The sequence below is a fragment of the Salarias fasciatus genome, chromosome 17, assembly GCF_902148845.1.
Source record: "Salarias fasciatus chromosome 17, fSalaFa1.1, whole genome shotgun sequence".
Taxonomy (NCBI): Eukaryota; Metazoa; Chordata; class Actinopteri; order Blenniiformes; family Blenniidae; genus Salarias; species Salarias fasciatus.
This window is the reverse complement of record NC_043761.1, coordinates 12,480,220-12,499,699: the sequence shown is the minus strand read 5'-3', so window position 1 is coordinate 12,499,699 and position 19,480 is coordinate 12,480,220. Positions and strand designations below refer to the sequence as shown.

At 45.1% G+C, this 19,480-nt stretch overlaps 1 protein-coding gene across 2 annotated transcripts in view; it reads left to right on the top strand.

Moving 5' to 3' along the window:
* The window catches only part of plxna4 (plexin A4), a 203,057-nt gene that overhangs the window by 21,584 nt on the left and 161,993 nt on the right, over positions 1 to 19,480 (top strand). For both annotated transcript variants that reach the window (XM_030113595.1, XM_030113596.1), the window contains exons 2-3: positions 98 to 1,450; positions 12,641 to 12,823. In XM_030113595.1, coding sequence (XP_029969455.1) covers positions 203 to 1,450; positions 12,641 to 12,823 — 1,431 coding nt within the window. In that variant the 5' untranslated portion in view covers positions 98 to 202. The remainder of the gene's footprint in view (positions 1 to 97; positions 1,451 to 12,640; positions 12,824 to 19,480) is intronic.

The following is a 19,480-nucleotide window of genomic DNA, read 5'->3' as shown; positions in this document are numbered from 1 at the left end:
GTCGTGTGGATCCCTCATCGCCTGCACCGCAGTAACTGGATGGTTCAAAAGTCTTTCTATTCTGGTGTTTATTTTGTTCTCTTTCTTCTCTCTTCAGGTACACAATGTCCTCCATCTGGAGAGAAACTTGATCCCGACTGGCCGACAGTACTGGACTGTGCCTCCGTCCCGCTCCTCACCAGTCCCAACCCCGAGCACAGCCATGACATCCTTCACCAGAACACGGACCTATTTTTTTGTATGCTGCTTCCTGCCTAGTCTGGTGCTTCCTGTGACATCTCAGACGGTGGTTCAAGCGCCACAGGCCCACAGTGCCGGCTCCCAGGTGATCACAGCGTTGCTTCAGGAGGAGGAGGAGTACGCGTCGTTTCACGCCGAGAACCCGGAGTGGACATTTAACCACTTGGCGGTGGACTATCGCAACGGCAACGTTTACCTGGGGGCCGTCAATCGCATTTACAAACTGTCTCCGGGTTTGGAGGTCCTGGTCTCGCACGAGACGGGCCCGGACGAAGACAACCGCAAGTGCTACCCGCCGCGCATCGTGCAGCCCTGCAGCGAGCCGCTGACGCTCACCAACAACGTCAACAAGATGCTTTTGATGGACTACCGCGAGAACCGGCTGCTGGCCTGCGGCAGCCTCTACCAGGGCATCTGCAAGCTCCTCCGTTTAGATGACCTCTTCAAACTAGGGGAGCCCTTTCACAAGAAGGAGCACTACCTCTCTGGTGTCAACGAGAGCGGCTCTGTGTTCGGCGTCATCGTTTCGTACAGCAACGCCTCTCCGGACATGTTGTTTGTGGCCACGGCGGTGGACGGCAAGCCAGAGTACTTCCCGACCATCTCCAGTCGAAAGTTAGCCAGAAACTCAGAGGAGGATGGCATGTTTGCGTATGTCTTCCATGATGAGTTTGTGGCCTCCATGATTAAAATCCCCTCAGATACTTTCACCGTCATCCCCGACTTTGACATATACTACATTTACGGCTTTGCCAGTGGGAACTTTGTCTACTTTTTGACTTTGCAGCCCGAAATGGGAGGCGGACCGACCACCGGGTCGTCCTCCGCCGGTCGGGAGCAGGTCTACACGTCCAAGATCGTCCGCCTCTGCAAGGCGGACACAGCATTTAACTCCTACGTGGAGGTGCCCATTGGATGCATCAGTGGAAATGTGGAGTACCGACTGCTCGAGGCTGCGTACCTGTCCAAAGCGGGCGCAATCCTGGCGCGCTCGCTGGACGTGGCGCCGGAAGACGACGTCCTGTTCGCCGTGTTCTCGAAAGGACAAAAGAGACGTCCGCGCAAGGCCTTCCAGGACTCGGCGCTCTGCGTTTTCTCTCTGCGAAAGATCAACGAGAAAATCAAGGAGAGGCTGCAGTCCTGCTACAAGGGGGAGGGCACGCTGGACCTGGCCTGGCTGAAAGTCAAAGACATTCCCTGCAGCAGTGCGGTGAGTACCACACTTTGACTTTGCAGGTGTGCGATTTAATGACACACACAATTAGGACTTTAGGAACAAACACTCCCAATGCTAACAGTGCAAATCTGGCGGTAGATTTTTTTTTTTTTATTAGTCTGAAAATACTGAGCCTGTGAAATTACACACAGTATCCTATACTATATATTAGATTTATTGCAGCAATGTGATCACTAACAGCTCAAATTGTGGATTTCCAACTGAGAAAATCGATCCAGTTGGCTCATTTTTTTTAAAAAGGCGCAACACTACATTCAGAAAAACACATCACTGACAGCTTCTTGTTTCAGTATGATCTCATGTGAAGGACATTACAGGTGACTTTCTCTTGAGGAATATTGGATTTGAAGGCCCGTCCCCATGTTACTATAATGAGCCCGGGTGCGCTGCAGGAGGGCCACAGGAACACTGTGTTCTTGGGTGGGTTCATGCTCCATCCCATTACGATGAGATGTTAACCATCCACTGCCTCTTTTAATCCGCTCACCCTTTAAACAATGCAGCTGAAAGCTCAGCCAAATTACCATAATTCCATTCTCCATAACAGCATTACAAATTCAGTGATTCAGTTCATTTGATTTCTCACTTTGTGCACATAAAAAACAAGGTTAAATTGGGTGTTTCGTGTTTAGACCACCTTCACAAGCAGCCAAAGCTGCTTCATGCGAGCATTTTTTTTTTGTCTTCTTCATCTCACATAACATTATTAATGCAAGCTGTGAACCTGAAGAAATAGAAAATTACCTTGATCCTCGTGCATTTGTGAGTTCCCGTCCTCTTTTACATAGCAGCCATGGCGAAATCAATCATTCTGTAGCCTGCAGTGCGGATGATGGGTTAAGTTAAAAACCGCGGTGAGGATGTCTGTTTTGTGTGCAAAGATCAGTCAAAATGAAGCCGTATGCTAATTATTTTTGCACGTTGCATTGATGATCCAGAGAATTGTGGTTCTGAAGCACATTCACTCCAAGTGCAAAACATTGTACCGTCTTTTTAAACAGTGCAGCTCATCACTGAAACTGACAGGTGAGCGGCAAAGAAAATGAATTACGCACAACGGCTGCTTTCAGGAAAAGCTTTTCTTTATTTGCACATGAAAATAAATGTGACAAAGTGACTACTGTAAGCAAGAAACGCGTATTATTAGGTAGACGTAAATTGCAAAAGTGAGCGGATGACTAATTGGGGAGATGCTACAATTTCCAGAGCCCCTCGAAAATGCCTCACATGTGGGCTATTAGTGAATGCTTGCTAGACACACAAGTGTGGGGCCAAAAATTAATTTGGAAGGACAAAAATAAAGCTCTCTAATGGAACAGTTACAAAAACCTGGGGCAGTGGTGGTTTTGTACTGAAGTAGGGACAATAACAATGCTAACCGCAAACACACACACACACTGTGTCCCTTTCTGTCCAACCTATAAGTTGCATTGTGAACATAAATATAAGTGCTTCATCCTGTTTTAAGCACCGCAGCTTTGTCTCCAATCTATCTATCAATCAACCTGGCGTAATATATTACATCTTCACAGAAGATATGTAATATCCTCAGTCAAAATGATGGTGGAAACCTTTTCATTTTCCTCGCTAATATCCATTCGCCATCATTATCCAAAGTTATAGCTGCGAAAACTTCTCGAAGTGACTTGATGAATTGGCCTCGATCATATTTCAGGAACATAAATGTCACTGTCTCGCTGCCGGGACCACGCTATCTGACCTTTCCTCATGCAGTGCGCGCTGACATCATGAAGTTGACCCTCTCCAGTGTTTGGTTCTGAAATCGCCGTGTTTATCTATTAATCTGTCTCTGGCACCGCACACGTGCCAGGGCGCCTTTGTCTGCTGCTCGAGGGCCTGATAAATCATGCCTGGGGTGGAGCTGTCAGCAGGGAAAGGAAGTGTGAGGGAGCACGCCGGGGTTAGCGCTGAGGAATGATGCCATTTCAGCATGCGCCACTGCCAGCGCATAAATTAGAGCCTGCTGAACAAGTGACGGTGGGCTCTGCAGGAGATAGATGAGCTGTGACACACACACACACACATACACACACACATGGGCCAGCACACTTGTAAGCATGGCTGCTGGTCAAATGGACGTAGTGGAGTTTAGAAGACTTCTTCATGCAGTCATGGCAATAGCAAATTGTTTCGCAAAAATGTCGTTCACATCACGCGAGAGCCAGTGCAGTCAGATTTAAAGGCGTTCACAGACAACATGCGGTAAGATGATCTGTTGTGTGCTTGTAGTTTTAGTCTGTGCAGAGTTTGCTTGTTCTTGCAGTGCGAATATGAGTTTTTTTTTAGGGATTTCCTTCCTCTCACAGTCCAGAAACGTGCATTTCAACTGAGAATAGTTCCAATGTCCTCCTGCAAGTGGGATAGTTGTAGAAGATGGATAGATTTTTTATCTAATCCTCAAATCTCGGGATGCAAGCATCTTTTTTTTTTGGATTCCTGCCCTGAGAAGACGCTAATTGAGGGCTCATATAACCACATAAATATCAAAAATAAAAAGTCTTACTCACTCAGTTACAACTCTTACACATTTCTTACACAAGCTTGCCCGCTCTCTCCCTCTCCTCGGGGGGGAAAATGTTAAAGACTTAATAGAGACGGGTTGTTTTTTGAGTGAAAATACAAAATTCAGCTTGAATATTGTATCAAAGCGTTACTGGGTGGACGTGTGATGTCCAATTTCTGCTCTGTGTGCGGAACGTTTTCAGATTCGAGTGACCAATTAAATGGCACCTGAATTGGGTGCAAACCGGCATTTTTGTCCTGTGAAAAGGACCAATAACTTTAAAATGAATAATGCAATATGTGTTAAACTCACTCAAAGACTCAGTTGGAGAAAAAAAAAATCCTAATAGCATATTACACTTTCATTTATTTATTTTTTTGACAACGAAATGCATTTTCTGAGCTCGGAGCCATGAAGGCAGGATTATAAATTGTAATGGTCAGTGTCCAGTTGCAGTCGGGGGAAGGGGAAAAAAAAAAAAAAAAGAGTGACAAACGGACGTGATCATTAGATTCTTCTAAATGGTTTCCGGCTTGTCACTGTTGGTTGTTATTGTGAGAAGAAACTTAGATGAGAAGGCTCCTTGCATTAAGGGCATGGCCCTTTATCTCTCCCTCTTCATCGTTCAGCATTTTCTCTCTCTTTCACGCCACGTTCCCCGGTTCTCGCTTTCTCCTACACTTTTTTTTTTTTTTTTTCCCTCTTCTTCTTCTTCTGGCTCTTTGAAATTCTGTCGTATTTTGAACATGATGTGTTTTTCCTCCAATTAGAGAGAAGATGAACAGCCCCCAGGCTCATTAGAGTAGTCTGGCTGTATGGCCTAACGTGAAGACACACACACACACACACACATATACACACACACACACATGGATTCACACATTTTTGATATGGAAACACATTCAGGCCCAATGTGAATAGAACTAAGCATTTTCTCTCCAGAAGCAGATGTACGAAAACCATAACACACAATCTGTTCTCACTTGTGCAGCAGCCCCTCTGGATCCTCCTGGTTTGCAGTCATGAATATTAACTGTATTTAAGACACAGTGTTATGATTCATTGATTTCATCCCTTATTAGTTACGGTTTTGACAATTCCGCAACAAGTGTTCTTCTTAAAACTGCGTTGTAAGTGATAATGAGAGCAATTTGATGTTTGGGAAGCTTCGTCTGGTGGGTTTTGGTATCGTGGAAGCAGAGCGTCGCCGGTTTGAATTCCTGGACTCACACTGTTGGCCTCATTCGGTTCAACACGGTGATAGAAACAGATCTTGTGGCTTTCGAGTCCGTTTGATTCCAGCGAAGTCGTTTTCACGTTTAGGAAACCAGGAGGAGATGATCGAAGCGTTATCCTGTTTGAATGAGCCATCAGCAGCTGGTACTGTGGTAATTAATGGACGAGCGTGGTTCCAAACAACGCTGCGGCCTTTAAACAGGGCTCAGTCAGTACCGAGGGATGCAAAGAGTGACTGGAAACACCATTAGACCTCCTCCATTGTATTGATTATTAATGACGCTTTGCTATTTTTGACATTATGAATCAGACTCATCTGAATTATAGCTCCATGGGTCATTGCTTCTTTTCAAATGATTTCTGCAAACTTTAACAGAATTTTTCAGTTTCTTTAAAATCAGCAGATTCTGAAATACTCAATCTGGCCAATTTAATCTCATTAGTTCCTGATTCCCAGGTTCGATTTGAACATCTGAAGGTTGCCTTCAGCGTCGTCTCCATGACTATCAGACCGGACTTATTAGTTTTTGACCACCGGGCAGTTAAACCGGTGAGGTTTGTGACTTCACACTTTGATGAAGGAGTTTTCTTTTCATCGCAGTGAATGTGTGAATGTGCGAGGACCAGAGCGGGTCAGGAACATATTGAAAACACTTCACTCCTCGTCGACCTTTGATGCTTTAAACAGCTCCAAGTGGTTTTCACTTTTAGTGTGAGAGAGACACGAATTGAAGTCAAGAAGGAAGAGGGGGGGAATGCGCAGAAAGGCTAAAGAAAGACGGGATGGAGAGAATAAATGTGTGTGTCCGTGCACGGAAGTGGGTGTGTGTGTGCATCCTCTCCTCCCCAAATGGCCATGCTTGGCTGAGCCGCATAATGCGTGCTCAACAGTATAAGTCTGCAAAGGGCCTGCATCCATAGATCATTGTGAAGTGGCATGTGACCTATAAAAAAAAGCCCGCTGCCTGTTCCCTCCGTGTTCACTATGTCAGCAGAAAAAAACAGAACAACAAAACAGCGGGACTGCAATAAATTCAGCCGCCGCTCTTCTTCTCTCCCATCCCTGATTCATTACTTGCTTCCTGTGCCACTCTTTGCTCCTCTTACCTGTCCTTCCCCTCGTGTTCTTTTTTTTTTTAAAACACTTCCTGCCGCTGCTTCTCGCATCCTTTAAGCCTGTTCTCCTTTAGTTCTCTGCACAATGCCTCCTTTAAGCACCCCGCCGCTGCCGCCATTGCCAAACGCGGACGGGGAAAATTACAAGGTCGTCTCTAAGCCTCTGACAGGCTCCGGTCATCCCCTCATCCCTCCTGCTAATGATCATTAATTACATGTCATTAACTAACATGCCACGGGCTATTCTTTCACATTTGTCATGTGCTATCGACTTCACATTCTGAATTCGCTGCAATTAATTAGATTATTCTACATGGCCGCCGCTGTTTCTTTGAGTCCTTTTCCTTGATCTCCCTCGCAGCCCATCAACACACGCGCCTCGTCCCCGCTTCGTTTCATCCTCCACTTGAAAGCAGCCCTCTCTGCGTTACATTGTTTTCACCCGATGCTCACTTTTCCGTGCTACGCCTCTCTCTCGTGTTTGACCAACCTCTGAACGGCGTGTCGTCATCTTCATCCCTCCTCCGCCCTGATTTCGGAGCGTAATCAGTAACTGGCTGCTGCTGCTGCTGCTGCTGCTGATGATGATGATGAGTCAGTCTACTCCACATCCTCAGGAAGCGAAAGGCTAGTGGATTCATTAAGGACATCCACACTGCCCCACCATCCCTCACTCCCCCTCCTCCCCTCCCCACTTCACCCCTCTCCATCCACATATCCGCCGTCCTGCTCGCTGGCTGGCTCGCTAATTAAATCTCCATACATGATACCACTTGCTAAAGGTCAGAATCCATCACAATATCATTATTCTGTGATTAAACAAGTGTCTCTTGCTTCCTTCGCCGTGCTGCTCGCTGGCTGGCCTCCGCCTCACAACACCGACTGGACCGGGAGCCTTTATTCCACTTCTTCCACCATAATACAGTGACTGAAACAGCCAGTCAGAGCACTGTAATGAATTACATTACAATTAATAGCAATTACCAAACACACAACTCTTGAAACCGTATGTGCGATTTCATTCATTTTAAGTGGCTCAACATTTTTTTCCAACTGATTTTGATTACATATATAAAACGTAGTTGTTATTGTCTATTAAACACTGTTATGTTGGAAATATCTGTTAACAAATCCCATGAGTGTAAATGATAAATTCAGTAAATGTCTCCTTAATGGTTGAGATCCTTTGATAATCTAAGGACAGATGTAAAGCTCAGCTAAACAGCATAAAAACTATGCTAATCATGTAAATACATGCTGATAACAACACTTCAGCAGCATCCACAAACACGAGTTTACAAAATATAAAAAAATACAGGCTTATCAAATCCTGCAAGCGGTTCACATAATTCAACGTTTTTCTGCGGTCACACCTTCAGAAGTGGTTTTCCGCTGTACACACCAACTCTCCAGGTGTTTTAATGGTAGAGCATTAAATTCTCTCCGTCGATTCCCACTTTTTGTTATATAACTGCACAGATACAGAGATAAGTTCCCTGAGATGGCATGACTGCCAACCCTGCAGATTCAGCCATAGACAAATATATATATTTATATTTAGTTCGCTTTTCAGTCCTTATCATTGTGACTGGTTTTCAAAACAATCCCCAGGGTGCCACACAGCTGAGAAGTTAAGTCCTGTCGGTGACAGCTCTTGTAGTCCACGTCGACGTTGTTGCTCTCAGACAGAATTTTGAGTGTGATTCAGTCGGAACGTTGAAAAACAGAAGCGCTTCCTCTGTGTGGATGCCCTGTGGACGCTTTCTAACAGCGACAAACGGCGCTGAACTCAAACCATCAGCAACAGATTCGCGTTGACTTAACTTGCACTTCTGCTGCCAAGTTGACTTTGAGAGGAAGAATTTGATTTATTTTACTGTGCATTAACAAAAATAGTGATATCGTCCTATATTGATATTGATCTACTCAACCCTACATTCTGAATTCGGATATTTTCAGATACATTGTGCATAATTTTATCTTGTTTTGGAGCTGCGGCTGTAATTCTAATAAATAATGAAGTTATTCTCGAAATATTTTAATTTCAACCTTGAAAAGCAGCCACTCTACAAAATAACTCTCACTAATTTCTTTTTTTTAAAGGCATTATTATACAATTGATGTCAATCACATGTTGTCTAATTTGTCTGCTATTGTAGTATATTATTAAAAATAACTAAAATACATCAGTGATTTGAACAAGTCTAGTAATTAAATAATTTCCACGTTTGCATTTTTCTGCAGAGTGACAGGAGTCTGTTTTGCGATAGCGAGAACAAACATTACCATTATATCTTTAAAGAAACACTGCAAATCCACTTAGCCATGACATGATTCTCTTGTGCCAACAATCATCCTGGCAGGGTAGTCATTTCGCACGGCGCGGCAGAGGGGGAATACTGGATGTTCAAGCGGCTAATTACACAACTACATTTATCATTGGATTTCATTATTTCTTCACAAGAGGACATTTTCCCCGCGTAGTCACGATAAGTCCAGTAAAACAAGCTACAATAAAGAACTCAGAAGAGAGATATCATTGATCGGTGAATAAAGCCACTGATCATCTCACGCTGGTGTAGTAATTGCAACTAAAAGAGGAAAAACTCAAAAATGCCTGGAATTGATCTCTTCGGTGACGCCGAGCGAAGCGTCTCGCCGGTTTAACGTGTGTCATTAACTTAGTGAACTTGCAGCCAATGGGACGGGCCCTCACAACAGTGCAAGCCCAGATTAGGCTATACATCAGAGAGCGTCGGAGAGCGGATCTCTTTCAATCCCCCGCTAATCGCATTGAGCAACTCTCTCGCTTTCGCGCGCGCCCACTGCCCCCTCTCCCTTTTTTTTTTTTTTTTTTCTCCTCCAGTCTGTATCTGCTGATCCCCCCCCTCGCTCAGTCCAGAAGAGAGCTCTCTTTGTGCTTGTGCTGGCAGGCAGACAGAAGCAGAGCGATGGATACGGCTGAGAGTGACCTGATTCTGCCTCGGCGCCTGGCCCGTGTCCAAATACGGAGACTCTGCTCTCTTGTCCCTCCGTCTTCGGGGAGGAACCCTCCATCTTTCTCCTCTGCCGCGGCGCCGCGGGACGCCAGCTGAAATACCTGCCAGGCAGGGACAAGGAATGAGCTTGTATTGGTAGTTTCACCTCTTTCGAAAGGCTCCACAGCTTTTAATTAGTCGTATATCGGTAATTCAATAATAATGATTTGTTTAAAATATGCATCTGAATGGAAGCCATGATCCTTCCTCACTGTTTGCAAAAATCATGTGAAAAGTGAAAATAAAATACGTTGCTTTCAGCACAACATCTGAGAAAGTCACGGCCACTTGTATTGAAGATAGAAATGGCGAACAGAAAATGCATTAAAGTGTGAAAAGGGCCTTAATGAAGTGGGATGGAAGGAAGAAAAGGGGGGCATAAGACATGATAGAAGCGGTGACAGCAGAGTCTCGCTGTCAGACAACGCCAAAGGCTACACTGATACCATTTGGTATTCTGACTGGAGACGTCGCTGGCATCTTAACTACGAATGTCATGTTTTTGGAGGTGGCATAATGAAAACGTGTCTCCTTCCTGAAAGGGCTGCCAGAAAAAAAAAAAAAAAAAAAAGTATATTTCATTAGATTGCACTACTGAGGACAGAGATGGTGGTGATTGGCAACCAGCGGGGATATTACAGCCTGTGCGACTGGCGAGAAATGAGAAAACACACGTGGAAACATCCCTTTGCACTCTTTCCTAAAACACCGTCATGACATGATTTATTATTTTTTAATGATGATCCTTTTGCATGGATGAAACCCTTCATTCAGTCAGCTTAAATACTACAAAGCACTCTGCTTTCCTTCTCTAGACCCTGTTAACCTTTGAACCTGAGTAATGACGAACATTCTTTATCAGTCATGATGACATGAAGAGGGTGTTTCCTTTTTTTTTTTGTCAGATGAACCACAAATAAGAATGAATACAACGAGACGACCCTCCTGGTTGGTATTGAGGAATGGAAGGGGGGGGGACGACCCTCGGAGCGCCATTAGTCTAGCGGCGAGCTACCGCCCGCCTCGGAGCGCGGAGAGTGCTTTCTTGACAGCAGCTCATTCTGGAAAGGTCATGAGGGAAAGGCGAGGAAAGGCTAGCAAATGGGGACAGAGGCTTGTCGAGTTGGATGTTTCTGTTCTGTTCAGATATTCATATATTTCATTCTGCCTCAGTCGCCTGTCCCGTATTGGTGTCGGTGATATTTTCCCTTCTTCAGCTCTCTGTTGTTTTTCAACCTTATTGCATGATCTTGACCCAAATTCAGGTCATCTTTATTGATCATTCAAGTCACTCAATATGGCCCCCGCATTATAGCCTGAAGCCTGTGGCCTCCGCAGCCTTGTTCCATTTGTCTAATGAAAGCAGATCCCATATTTCCTCTGTGGCTCGGTCTGAGGCTTCTGATGGCCTTCAGTGAGAGGTTGTGGACAGACGCTTGCTGCTCAGAAGATTTATCGACTCGCCTAAAGGGTGCACTCCAAATGGAAAAAAGACATAAACAAAAAGGTGCTCTGCCTCCGAGACAGTTCCATGTTTTTAGCTGAACTACGAGATAACTTTAGAAGTCCAATACGGTTTGATTGCATGCTGCGATATCCCTGAGGAACCCGTCATTTCATCCATCTTTGATAGGGCTTTATTAAAACTTAGGGTTGCAGGGCACTGGAGCCGAACCCGGCTGATTATGAGTGACAGCAGGGTGCAACCAAGATGGGTTACCTGTCCATCACAGGGCCAATGCAGAGACAGAAAGCTACACCTGGAGGCAATTTACAGTAACCAGTTCACCACAAATGCATGTTTCAGGACTGTGATGGAAAACCGCTAGCCCTCAAGCTCAATCAAATCAGGGAGTGTCTCATTTCAACCCCCCTGTGCCTCATTAATTCACTTGGTAGAAACCAGCTATTAAGACTCATAATAATTTCTAAAAAAATTATTTTGTTCTGTTTATAATTCATTAGCCATTTTGGAAGGTATTTTTCAATAAAGTAGTGCAATATGATGTCGGTTTTTCTAAATTCCAGCCATCATATCATATAATTCCTGCTTGTTTTTGTGTTTTCAAAATATGTATGTGCTTTGTCACCTGCCATGGCATTTCTTCCCGGAGCAGCGCAACACATCGCAAAGCTATTAATCAAGCAGCTGCAGCTTCAGTCCAAAACCAAGTGTTTCAAATCCGTCCGTGCAGCCGGAATAATGACCAATCCGCGGCACCATTATTCTCTTATCAAAACCCATAAGTCATTTCTGCTCGCAGCGGCCGGCGAGAATATGTACGCGGAAAAGGTTGAAGCACATGCCAACACAAAATGCAGGGAGGCTGAAAACATGAAGCACACATATGTGCATGTAATTAGAAAATCACAGCAGCGTGTCCACACTGAGAGCATAACAGATGAACCCCGTCTAGAGCTGTATTTCTATTCCCCTTAATTCACTTTATATGAACATTTCTTGTGTATACAGATGCATTGCAGTGATAATGCGGCAGTTCTTTTTCTTCTTCTTCTTCTTCTTCTTTTTTTTAATATATAAATCCCTGAGTTCACTTTGAATCGCTTCACACTGAATATCCTGCTGCACTGGCATTTCTGCAGTTTCTGTTGCACTGGGTGGACGGTGGGGAATTGTGCCTGACAGAGCAGCCTCTGGCGCTATTACAGAACTCCAGCCCGACTGCAGTCTTCTCCCATCTTCATCTCTTTCTTGCCCGCTCTCATATTTGCTGTGCGTGGACAGGCAGATGCGCAGACAGATAAATGCTCCCAGATTCTCTTTGGCATGCAAAATATTTCTCTTTTGTTGACAACCTCCCATCCGTATCTGTCCCTTATAAAAATGCACTGATAGGCAGACGTGATTTATTGATTCCTATTCTGATTTATCTTGAGCTCACTCCTCGCTGGTTTATTTGTCAGTTGAAGGTTTATCTGGAAAAATAAACTCAGTACTGTGCGACATCACAAATTCATCTTCCTTCAGACATATTGGGTATTTGCTTACAAAAAAATGTGCCTCAAATTTGGATTTGGAAACAGTGTCCATTCATCCATCCATCTTCTTTATCTGGCTTATCCAGACGAGGGTCAGAGCAGAGGGATAAAGGCAGAACACACCTTGGGGGACATTAGAAATCCATCACGGTTCTCACACACACACAGACAATCATGCACAGTTACACCTATTAATTAACTAGCTGAACCAGACTGGTTTACTGATCACTCCTCTCCTTTCCCATGCAGCTCTTGACCATCGACGACGACTTCTGCGGCCTCGACATGAACGCGCCGCTGGGCGTGTCCGAGATGGTGCGCGGCAAGCCTCTCTTCTCCGACGCGGTGGACAAAATGACGTCCGTCATCGCCTACGTCTACAAGAACCACTCGCTGGTCTTCGTGGGCACCAAGAGTGGACGGGTCAAGAAGGTAAGGGGGAGAAATCTATGCTGATTGGCGAGAAGAGGTGAATAACTTTACAGAAGTACAGATTTGGTTTCCGTCTTAAAGATTGTAGAGTCAGGGCTGGGAATTGGGGACTGTTGGATCGGAGGTACGATAGTAGTAGCGAGGCAGATTGACTTTCAAGAAAATCAGCTGAGTCGGCTGGATTTGCAGTTTGGTGGAGGTGTGTGTGTGTGTGTGTGAATGAAAAACACTGAGACTGCATGGAGGAAATGTGTAGTTTACCGTGGAGAGAAGCTGAGTATTGTGTAGATGTGAGTGTTTTGAGGAAAAGGGATCAGGAGAGCCCCTCCGGGGGTTTTATTCCGTCAGCCAAGCCTATCTGATATCTCACAACATCCTCCTCATCCACTGCACCATATATCACAACGCAGGCTTCTATACACCCCGGTATCAGGAGTATCGGCTGTACTTTTCCTTCACTTTGGACTGGTAGAAAATCCTGAGCCCTTGGGGCAGATTGGAGCACGCATCAGCATGTTGCAAAACTTGCTAGACAGCGCAGATCAGCATGTTGCGAATCGATTCCACACACTCTCCTATCTGTTTCTTGGAGCAAATTAAAGGCAAGGAATAAAATTAAATGCAGAATTTACCTATCCAATCAAATAACTGCTTAAAGGTGGACCATATGAGTACAAAAAGCCCTATAAGAGTCAGTTGTTCCTCATGATTTAGCAGCTTTAGAATGATGTGAGTGATGTGCTAAGTCGTTTTTACGACTGCTTTGAAGAACATGACTTGAAATCTTTTCGCCGGCGAGTGTTCCCCATAGAAAACGTGAACACCTTTGACCGAAACTGTCTCCCTTGGAAAAAGAAAAAAAAAAACACGTCACACTCTGTGTGACAGCAGAGCTCCTGGCTAAACAAGATTTGTCCCCTCAGAGTTGAGCGGCGCTGGATAAGCCGGGTTTTTGCGTGTTGTGGCTTCCACCTCAGACTCCCCCCGTGCCCCCGTGCCCTCCCGCATGCACCAGCCCCCTTTCAGAGCTAATGGGATAATGCACTGCTGCGAGGTGTGATACAACTTGGTGACTCCTCTACTTTTACCCCGCTTCCTTGCACACACACGCACGCACACACTATATATTGTCAGACCATGACTGAGACTAATTCTGGGGGCGGCTGGGCCGGCGAGCCTCGCAGGACTCAAGAAGACGGCGTTGCATCGAGAGGAGGAGAGGAGAGATGGAGTCACCGAGGGAAGCAGATGAAGGCTGAGCTGGGGGAGGAAGATTGGACAGAGATCGACTGTATTCCAGAAATTAATGTTATAAAAGGAAGTGAGAAGGTGGGAAGACAGAGTTGGTGCGACAACAACTGAAGTTAGAGGGACGCGAAGAAATCTTTGCTCCTAAAAGCCGCACGGTTATCATAAAATGTAACTTCTCTCCTAATAGAGTTATATTGAAAAGATACAACAACTGCTGAATACTCACTTCTTGATTTAACACGAAGACCCTCTGGCTCCAGCTGCTCCTGTCAGAGGCACCTTGTAGCAGAGGTAATCAAAGACAACATGCGAGTCCGCTCCCCGTGACTTTGAGAGTAAATTGAACACTAACCTTCATCACGGCTGGCGATATTTTCATTACCATGAGTGAAAATGACCATGACCTATCTCCGTGTGCAATATATGTACTGTGTTCCCATCGTGTCTGTTTACTTTACATCTATTTGTATCATTTCAGCCTTGAATAGCAATAATGAGAACATACAATGGCTTAGCTGAAGCTGATGAAACAGGGAGTATGAGAAGTATCGGAGGCATTGTTGTCTTTCAAAATAAGCAAAACAATTTCGCTTGTGAATAAATGTTATAATTCTGCTTACACCTCGCAGCAGTAAACTACTTACGGTATCTTTCTTAGATATCATTTGGCTGAATGAACAGAATGATATTTTTGATCATTTGAAATCACACAAACACAAAGAGCTAATGAGGAAATCGCAACATTTTCAGCTAAATTCCTGGAAGACCTTTTTTTGTCCCGTCTCAAAACGATTGAAGTCCTGATTGTGCACATATGGAATATTCAGGCGAAGCGCCGGGGCAGACCCGCGCAGCCTTTGACCGAAGGTGATCAATACTCTGTGTCAACACAGGCGTGCGCAGGAGCTCACACAGCCCCATTACCAGCCCATCCTCCCTCCCATGTACATACATCCTTCCCCTCCCCTATCATTAACCGTATACCATTAGATGACATCACAGGCAATAAAAGACAACAACAAGACAATAAAAAGTCTGAGCTTCACTCCACCTCCTTCATCAGTGACTTTATAACCCCTCGGCTAATGGATGTTGATTTATACACACTCCTCCACCTTACTTGTTCCATCACGCACCCCCATCCCTTCCCTTCCCTCGCTCTTTTCCCGGGTCTTCTCTTTTTGCACGCCGTCCACTCAGTTGTATTCGGTTTTTATTTATGATTGTGTGACTAACACATCACCCCAAATAAATATGAGCATTACGGTAAAGAGGGAGTGGACGGACTTTAATGGAGTGGCGTTTGTGCGAGCTGAATGTCCGCGTTTATACGGGCTCATGTTTATGACACCATGACGTTGAGGAAGCTGAGTGAATTAAATTCAATTTTGTTGGAGAAATAGTTTATTGTAATGGAGGTTTAGAGTAAATTCCACTGATATATTGTGTGCCCCGCAGATCAGAGTATGGACATGGGCGCAGTATATATGTGCTGATACAGACTGCTATTACCGGAATGTTTTCTCAAGCCCAAAAACTCTTCTTTAACCAAGACAATGTATACTTACCACGTCATGTATCTTAACTTTAACAAAAACAGGATATTATGAAGAGATATATGTCTTATTTATTCTAATGTGTTACAAATCCTCATCAATTCTAAGTGCAGAAGCAAAAAAAGACTGAAGGATGCGTTCTGGGAGCGAGAGGCACATGGCGGTAAAGTGATCGATTCGCCGGTAAAATCTTGAGATCACTGTGGTGAGGTGGAAGTAAGTGGGTTGGTTAGTCATCCTGAAAGATGTTTATATGTGCATGTGTGGGAAAGCAGAGATGGCAGTCCGGAGTTTACGTTTGGATGAGAAACACAGCAATTATCAACCATCTTTGAAAAGCAGTTCACTCTGTACACCTCTATGCATGATTTTATATTTTCCTATCCCGCCTCACTGCTAGTTCTTTCTTCCTCTCATTAATTTACTTCCTGTCACAATCCTCCGCCCCTCTTCCCTCTCTCCTCATAATTTCCGTCTTCCCCTCTCCCTTCATCTCCTTCCCTCCCTCTGTCGATGTGTCCATGGCTGAGTGGAGTTGCCGTGAGAGCTCTTTGATGGCTACCTCCTGCCACTGGGAGTGAAAGGACCATATGGCTCTTGTCGGGCTGTCTGTCGGTCAGTTTGTGCGTTCGACGGTCGGCGGTTTACGAAAAGAGATGGAGATGCGATGGAGATAAAAGGCTGCGGCTGGGTGAGGTTTAAACCCATTTTCTGCAGGTCAGCACACACCGGCAGGTCAAGGGGAAAGACTTAACCCCCCGTAGGGTCTCGGTTCAGTTCATGGTCATCTGGTCGTACGACACATGGGAGCTGCACGGTCAGGTTTACACGAACGCATGATACTCACACACTGCACACGATTGCATGTATTGAAAGAAGCACACGCGCATGCATCACCGAACATTCACACCCGCGCAAATGGCCCAGAGAGCCCTGCGTTGGACAAAGCCCGGCCAGGTATCTCCATGGGGCCTTGGTGGACTAGGTAACAAGAGGGTGGGTGTCGAGGGGAGAAGCAGAGAGGGAAAAGAGGGAAGGGATGAGATTGAGGGCCACCTGCGGAGGTGCTAATGCATCTCCCCTCTGTCCTTCCCTACGGGGGACCATTGGCACTCAATACAATGAGCAGCTAACCTTGAACTTGACATACAGTAGACAGTGGCTCAGAGGATATGTTAGGCAGAACATGCAGGGGTGGTGAGGACAGAAAACCTCTTGACACACGCCTTTCACTGTCCTAGATATTACAAATTTCTACCTGGCACTGCCGAAGGTGGCCTCTGAAAATCACACACTGGTGTTTCCTAGATGTGTCGACGTGTTTTGCATTATAAACAAGAGGCAGAAGGATTCGGGTCACGATGAAGGTAAAAGGATGATAGCCTGACATGTGAGATGGGGAGAACGTCAGAAAGGTGAATAGAGGGTAATTTATAGAGCAGTAACTCTCCGACAGACAGAAGTGGTGTCGAGATACAGAACGATGTGCCATTTAAGGTTGTCAGGAGAGACGACGCGACGGAAAAACAGGTCAATTCCAACACTGAATGGTTAATGTTTGCTGTTTGGGAGAGAAAGGTCAAACTCACGCTTCTGACTCAACCTCTGTCAATATCTGTTTCACGTTGCAGACAGCATCCCTGATCCGACTGTCTCATTACCTTTCCAACTATAGAATTCTTTTCTTTCTGTATCTTTCCGTGGCATCTCTACTCCAGCGATTGAGTATAGTCTTTAAGTGGCTGCTCTTAGCGCCATAGATTATCTGCAGATAGTAGAATGAGAATCTGAGACAGGGGTGTGTCAAACCTTATCATTTGTGATAAAACACCATATTCTAAATACACTGCTCCCAATGTAATGTGTCTGTATAGTTAGAATGGTTACTTTCTAACTAGCTTAAAGCTTGTTGACTCTTTTTTTTTTTGGAAATAGAGCTATAGATGTGGTGCTTAATAATGGTCTCCAAAAATCACAGACCCTTTAAAAAGCTACACTCAAACAATTTTGTGAAAATAATCAGCTAAACCAGAAACACTGTTCTTATTGTTAAAAGGATAATATTGCTGAAATACTCTGAACTATTGCGACATTTTCTTTGGTGGAGTGTTGCTCACCCTTCACTCTGAGAGATCTCCTTGAGGCATTTATTGCTCTGGACCAGTCCCATATGTTCTGCGGGTTGATTGCGTCCTTGTTTTGCATGAGTGTGCGCGCTTGTCTATGCATGTGTGTGTATGATGGGTTGGTTAGCTCCAGATGCAGATTATTGAAATGGGCTGAGCCGAGCCGTGGTCAGTGGAGCAGAGGATTAACTGCTTAAAGCTAATGATGAAATATGCTTTAGGACGGGCGGGCGGGCGTCGCGTGCACGCGCGCGGACAGCGGTTTATGATTTAGGCCCCCTCGGCTCCCTTGTTATGGCATAAACACAACACTGTTTCGGGAACAGGTGCACACACCCGCGTGCACGCTGCTATTATCGGCCTGGCCGGTAGCCATTACAACCCCACCCAGCCGTCCATTCACTCCTAGCCAGTGGTCTCAACCACTGCAGCACTCAGCTGGTATTCCCAGAATGTCAATGTTCCCCCAACTGTTAAGTATTCCTCAGCAGTCCTGCGAGTTGCCTTGGCACTGTGTGTGTGTGTGCACGTGTGTGTGTGTTTTTTGCTCTCACCCCAGCCAGCGCTACAGCTCACAGCAAAAAAAAAAAAATAAAAAAATGCTCAGACATGAGTTGCCATGGTAGCACGGGCAGCTCCGCATGCACTGGATAGGACGTATAGAAGGCATTAACACACATCTGAGAGAGTTTATTGAGATTCATTCAGTTGTTCATTCCCAGGAAAAGATCAGAGCATTGCACACACACAGTGTTGGGTAATACGCTGACACAGCGAGCGAAGTGAGCATTAGGCTGACCTGATCTGATGACAGTCGGCTGGCATTGGGTGACAGGTACTGTCCACCGCTCAGCTATAAGGTTGATTGAACATGCAATATTAGAGTCTCACTCTGTTAACTTCTGTCCATTACCCAGCTTTGCTCTGTGATTTCTTATTGGGAAAGAAAGGCACGTCAAGAAGAATCAGCCTGTGGTCGCCTCCCTCTGCCTCTTCCACCCTCCTGCACTGTAGCTCTTTTTTTGCATCATTGCTTCGAGACAGTTTCCCCCCCCCCCCCCAATAGATCTTGTGGTTAGTGCTTTTCCTTAAGCCTCATCCCAGATTACTATTCGGTGACGTTGTTTGGTGTTTCAAATTTGCATATCAGTGTGCGCGCATGCACTGGTCAATTCTGTGCAGGAAGTCATGGAAGCTAATGAGAATTGAAGTCCATTAGTAGTAGCCAGGGAAGAGAATAACAAGGTAGGAACTGGCTTGGGTGCTGCTATAAAAAAAAAAAAAAAAAAAAAAGAAAGAAAAAAATTCTCATTTGGTAAACTGGTGATTTGAATGGGCAGCTGGCTTGAATGGCGTATTCAGTGCAGAAGATTTAGCCGTCACATGGGGCTGGTTATGGAGAAGGTTTGGGGCAGATGAGGGAGAAGAGAAAAGAGGAGAGGAATGGAGGAGAAGATAGGATGGAAACAGGAATGCAGAGAAATCGGGGTATTGTTTGGAGCAGTTGGGTTGTGAGACTTGATGCTTTGGGGGCTTAAAAAAAAAGCAGCAGAGGGGGGAGGAGGAGGTAATTTACCAGGGGAACAGAGACAACACTGTTCACTGGATTCATAAACAGGATTCATGTGGTGCTATTATGTTTAAACCGTATTCAATTTTGCCGTGCTTTATTGACAGTTTAGTAGTTCCCTTGGTGTCGCTGATGATGGGTAATGATGAAATAC